Source organism: Octopus bimaculoides, chromosome 5 (genome assembly GCF_001194135.2).
Source record: "Octopus bimaculoides isolate UCB-OBI-ISO-001 chromosome 5, ASM119413v2, whole genome shotgun sequence".
Lineage (NCBI taxonomy): Eukaryota > Metazoa > Mollusca > Cephalopoda > Octopoda > Octopodidae > Octopus > Octopus bimaculoides.
This window is the reverse complement of record NC_068985.1, coordinates 98,802,387-98,808,298: the sequence shown is the minus strand read 5'-3', so window position 1 is coordinate 98,808,298 and position 5,912 is coordinate 98,802,387. Positions and strand designations below refer to the sequence as shown.

The 5,912-nt window shown below is 40.7% G+C and overlaps 1 protein-coding gene across 1 annotated transcript in view; it reads right to left on the bottom strand.

The window, feature by feature from the left end:
• LOC106877494 (ATP-dependent RNA helicase SUPV3L1, mitochondrial) overlaps positions 1-5,912 on the bottom strand; it is a 22,181-nt gene that overhangs the window by 13,811 nt on the left and 2,458 nt on the right. The window contains exons 2-4 of the mRNA XM_052968089.1: positions 3,178-3,255; positions 1,850-1,957; positions 553-671 (exon numbers count right to left, since the gene is read on the bottom strand). Of these exons, the coding sequence (XP_052824049.1) occupies positions 553-671; positions 1,850-1,957; positions 3,178-3,255 (305 nt within the window). The remainder of the gene's footprint in view (positions 1-552; positions 672-1,849; positions 1,958-3,177; positions 3,256-5,912) is intronic.

Here is a 5,912-nt window from a genome sequence, read left to right as displayed (position 1 = left end):
TATATATATGTATGTATGTATGTATGTGTGTGTATATGTTTGTGTCTATGTATGTTTGTCCCCCCAACATCGTTTGACAACTGATACTGTTGTGTTTACGTCCCTGTAACTTAGCGGTTCGGCAAGAGACTGATAGAATAAGTACTAGGTTTCCAAAGAATAAATCCTGGGGTCGATTTGCTCGACTAAAGGTGGTGCTCCAGCATGGCCGCAGTCAAATGACTGAAACAAATAAAAGAGTAATTAAGGAAATAATTATGTCTTCCATCAACAACTTTTGTCAAATCAATTTTTAACAAAAGGAATATAAATGAATTGATGAGGGACGCCCTACACAGCTGCTTAATCTACTGGACATAGCAGATGAATAGCATTCATATTACACCCCAAAAGCACCAACGTGGTCACAGCTGAATGCCTTTAATCATAGATTTGCTCAATCAAGGATGACTTGGGGTTAAAAAATAACAGGAATATGAGAGTGTGTGTGTGTGTGTAATCAATGTGTGTACCAATGGTTCATCACACAAATCTATTTTATTCAATGTAAACATACCAGTTGGCTGGTAGCCTGAGATCACTGATTTTTTTCAGATCATCCATACAAACAAGATGCGGGAACACTTCTCGAGCATGTTGCAGGAAATATGGGAAAATATCATTAACGTGACCTGAAATTAAGAAACACACAATAAACTCATATTAATAATAATAAAAAATTAAAAAAGGCTACAATGTCATGGTCCATACAGCTGGATATCCTTCCTAACACGAACCATTTTACAGATGGACATAGAAAATTCAAACAATGCAGTATAGAAAGAAAGATAAGTTAATTCAAGTTTTCAACTTTATCAAGCTCAAATCATGGTCAAGCAACATTATTACTATTATTATGGCAGGGTTCCAACCCAGGCCGTAGCTATGAAGTCTGTTTACTACACTTCTCGGTCCGCCATCTCTCTCTCTTCACCCTTTTAAAGCCTAGCCAGGCTCATGGGCCCGGTTTCCCGGTTTCAATGGTGTATGTGTTCCCTAGCTGGACGGGATGCCAATCCATCGCAGTGTTACTCATTTCCGCTAGCTGAGTGGACTGGAGCAACATGAAATGAAGTGTTTTGCTCAAGAACACAACGCGTCGCCCGGTCCAGGAATCGAAACCACAATCTTACGATCATGATGCAGACACCCTACCCACTAAGCCACGAGCTTTCACTCGGTCCACCATCACTGCCTCTAAAGTTAGCGAGAAGATCAGACAAAGACAGCTACAACTATCTGGTCACTGCCAATTAGTCTTGTGGAACTCACTTCATGGTGATGTAAGAAGAGGAAAATGTTGTTACTAGCAACATGTTAAGACCAATATACTGAATAAATGTAATGTCTTGTTTAATCTGCATTGTTTCAATGCCCATCAATCATCTATACTTATTTATAATTACAAAGTATACAGATGCGACCAAAGCCTTGTGAGTGGATTTGGTAGACGGAAACTGAAAAAAGCCCGTCGTATATATGTATATATATATGTGTGTGTTTGTACCCCCAACATCGCTTGACAACCGATGCTGGTGTGTTTACGTCCCCCGTAACTTAGAGGTTCGGCAAAAGAGACCGATAGAATAAAAACTAGGCTTACAAAGAATAAGTCCTGCGGTCGATTTTCTCGACTAAAGGCGGTGCTCCAGCATGGCTGCAGTCAAATGATTGAAACAAGTAAAGAGAGAGATGTCTTTTGAAGAGAAAGAGAAAGACAGACAGAGAGAAGGAAAGAGCGGGAGAGAGAAAGAGAGAGGATTGTATATTATTTTTATTAAAATGTACATCAAGATAATTAACAACATACCAGCTCCATGAATGATGTCATTCATTATGATGTAAAGGTCAGCATTCAAGTTTTGAAGCGCTGAACAAAACTGTCGGAAACTGATGTAAGCTTCATGAAAAAGTTTTCCTAAAATGAGAAAGATAAAAATAAAAAATCAATATTTAGTATCATTATTTTTGTTTTCCATGGTTCTTATTGTATGTGAGGAGGTGCAATGGCCCAGTGGTTAGGGCAGCGGACTCGCGGTCATAGGATCGCGGTTTTGATTCCCAGACCGGGCGTTGTGAGTGTATATTGAGCGAAAACACCTAAAAGCTCCACGAGGCTCCGGCAGGGGATGGTGGTGAACCCTGCTGTACTCTTTCACTACAACACCACAACTTTCTCTCACTCTTACTTCCTGTTTCTGTTGTGCCTGTAATTCAAAAGGTCAGCCTTGTCACACTGTGTCACGCTGAATATCCCCAAGAACTACGTTAAGGGTACACGTGTCTGTGGAGTGCTCAGCCACTTGCACGTTAATTTCATGAACAGGCTGTTCCATTGATCGGATCAATGAGAACCTTCGACGTCATAAGCGACGGAGTGCCAACAACATTGTATGTGAAAACAAGTTGATAAATCATATTGTGTTTTGGTAGGTTCATGCCGTCAATAGAAAACTTCAGTTTTACTACCAATCAATTGAATAATTAATCAATTATTAGGTGGTCTCACATGAAATGTCATATTTCAAATGGGTTTCTTATGAGTCATTTATAAATGGATCTTTTATGAGTTTCTATATATATGCTTAACTCTTTTCCTTTTTAGACAATGTGCCTGAGAAGACCCAGCAAGCCAAGTGAGACCATAACCTGTGGCCTATGCCAGTGGTGTAATCAGCCCACTTAGGTGTACCTTTCTTTCATTGGACACTAAACTCTGCTTGTGAAGACCTGTTGAGGCAAGTGAAATCAAAATCAGATTCGATGACAGCACCGCATGACTGGCATTTGTGCTAGTGGAGCGCTAAGAGCACCATCCAAGCGTGATCGTTGCCAGGGCCACTGACTGGCCCCCGTGCTGCTGGCACGTAAAAAGCAACATTCGAGCATGATCGTTACCAGCGTCGCCTTACTGACAATTGTGTCGGTGGTATGTGGAAAACAACATTCAAGCAAGGGCATTGCCATTGCCGCTGGACTGATACCTGCTGACAATGCAAAAGGGTTTCCAGCATTGTAATGAATATAGAAGAGCATGCAAAATCTCTGAGTAATTCCAGCAGCTTCAGTGTGGGGCATAGCATCTCTGATGTTTATTTCATCTACGAAATGTAATTAAAAAGAAAAACGAATACTTACTGTCTAATCCATTCTCAGCAGCAAGTGCTCGGATTTCAGGCTTCTGATAAAATGTATTTAACAATTGCAATAAGTCGGCTGAAAACAAAAGATGGAAAAAATGTTACGAAGTAACTCAGAACACAACTAAATATCACAATATACTGTGGTCTGATGCTCTACAAATTCTGCCATTTACTCATGTGTATGTATGTGTGTGGATGCACATGCACAGGCATGGCTGTGTGGTAAGAAGTTTGCTTCCCAACTGCATGGTTTTGGATTCAATCCCACTGCATGACACCTTGAGTAAGTGCCTTCTACATCAGCTCTAAGTTGAACAAAGCCTTTTGAGTGGACTTGGTACAGGGAAATTGAAAGAAGTCCCTCGTTTATGTGCCTCTGTATTGAAAATACAGAAACTCATGGCACACTTATGTGTTATGACACATCAGGTGTTGAAAACATTTGCTGTAGAGTGTGGTTTAATTTAGTGGTCACATTGTCTCATTCATATTAGATATGTTGTTGAGACAAACACTACATTGTGAACATAGCCTGGTGTTGCCATCCGGTTTCACCAGTCCTCAGTCAAATCATCCAACCCATGCTAGCATGGAAAGCGGACGTTAAACGATGATGATGATGATGTAAGTCCAACCGTATCGTTTCAGGTTTAATCCGGCTACATGACACCGTTCCCAAGAGCCTTCTACTGCAACCCTGGACTGACCAAAGCCTAGTGAGTGGATTTGTTTGACAGAAACTGAAAGTAACCCATCATGGCCTCGTGGTTTGCTTGTTGCTCTCTCGATTGTCAAACAGTGGGTTCAGTTACCAGACCAGGCAGTGCATTGTGCTCATAAGCAAAACATTTCATTTCATGTTGCTCTACTAGGGGGAGAGTGGCAGAATTAGTGGTGTGTTGGCTGGCAGAGATGTTTTACAGTATATCTTCCAGCTCTCTACATTCTGAGTTCAAATCCCACCTGCCTGGAGATGGCAATGAGAAACCGCTCCTTTATTTATCCCAAGTCTAATCATGGAAGTTCCTGTAATCTATTTAATGATGGCAAGGGAAGGTACAGGCCCTCACATGGGAGTGCTGGAGAAAGTTCACATGCACAGGACTTGCCCGCCACTAGACGAGATATATATGTGTGTGTGTGTGTGTGTGTGTGTGTGTGTGTGTGTAATGTATTTGTCATCCACCACTGCTTGACAACTGGTTTTGATTTGTTTTGTATCTCCATGACTTAGTAGTTTGGCAAAAAGGGACTGATAAAGAATAAGGACCAGGCTTGAAGAAAAGTACTGAAAGTGATTCATTTGACTAAAATCTTTGAAGGTTATGCTCCAGCATGGTCGCAAAAGAAAAAAAAACGTTTTGAAAGAATATTAAAACAAAAGATCACTAATGATTGAATCAAATGATTAAATTACAAGGACTTATTTTATTTACGTGGGAAAGTGGGACGGAATTCATTTATGGTTTATAGCACCATTTGAGCATGATCGTTACCAACGTCGCCTTCCTGATACTTGTGCCAGTGGCACGTGAAAAGACATTCGAGTGAGATCATTGCCAGTGCCGCTGGACTGGCTCCTGTGCAGGTGGCATGTAAAATACACCATTTCGATCATGGCCATTGCCAGTACCTCCTGACTGGTCTTCGTACAGTGTGTCACATAAAAGCACCCACTACACTCTCGGAGTGGTTGGCGTTAGGAAGGGCATCCAGCTGTAGAAACTCTGCCAAATCAGATTGGAGCCTGGTGTAGCCATCTGGTTTCACCAGTCTTCAGTCAAATCATCCAACCCATGCTAGCATGGAAAGGGGACGTTAAATGATGATGATAATGATTATTATTGTTTAACCTCAGCAGCCCTGATCGAGTAGACCCCAGATAAAAGGTGTTCCTGTTTTGATTACCCCATCTTTTTGTAGATGGTAGGCTGTGAGTAGAGAGTGATTTAGTTACTCTTTTTTGTTTTTGGATTTGGTTTGCAAGATTTTTTATGTGATTTCGTGTGTTGAAGCATATTCTGTTGTATCTGAGGAGAGTCATTTTCTTACCGTGCCTTAAAATTTAACACACACACCGTTAAAATTTCCACTTCTTTTCTTTTTTTTTTTGGAAATTTTAACGGTGAGTGTGTTAAATTTTAAGGCACGAAAGGAAAATGACTCTCCCCAGACACAACAGAATATATGAAGACTGTCTTATTGATTTGGGTGTTATAGGTTTTTGGTTTGACAAGGTGGGCGCCTTTGTTCATCACTATAGCTATCCCTACATCCTTCTGACTGACCCCTGTTCCTGTCACTGTCCTTCCCTCCCTCGCTCACTACACTTCACATCATCTCCATGTTCCTTGTCTGCTTCTGGTTTTTGTTACTGCTGCTCTTCCCCTCACCTTCTTAACTCCTCCTCTCTGATGCAATTCTATTTCCTTCACCTTTCCTCTAGTCCACTGGTTCCCAAACTTTCAGGCTGTTGCCCCTTGGTTCTAAGTTCACATTCCTAGTGCCCCACCCACTCCACTTACCATCAGACACTAGGATAACACACATGCAGACACAAAGATCACACAGATATATATATATATATATATATATATATATATATATATATATAAACACACCAGCATCGGTTGTCAAGCGATGTTGGGGGGGACAAATACAGACACACAAACATATACACACACATACATATATATATATATATATATATATATATATACATATATACGA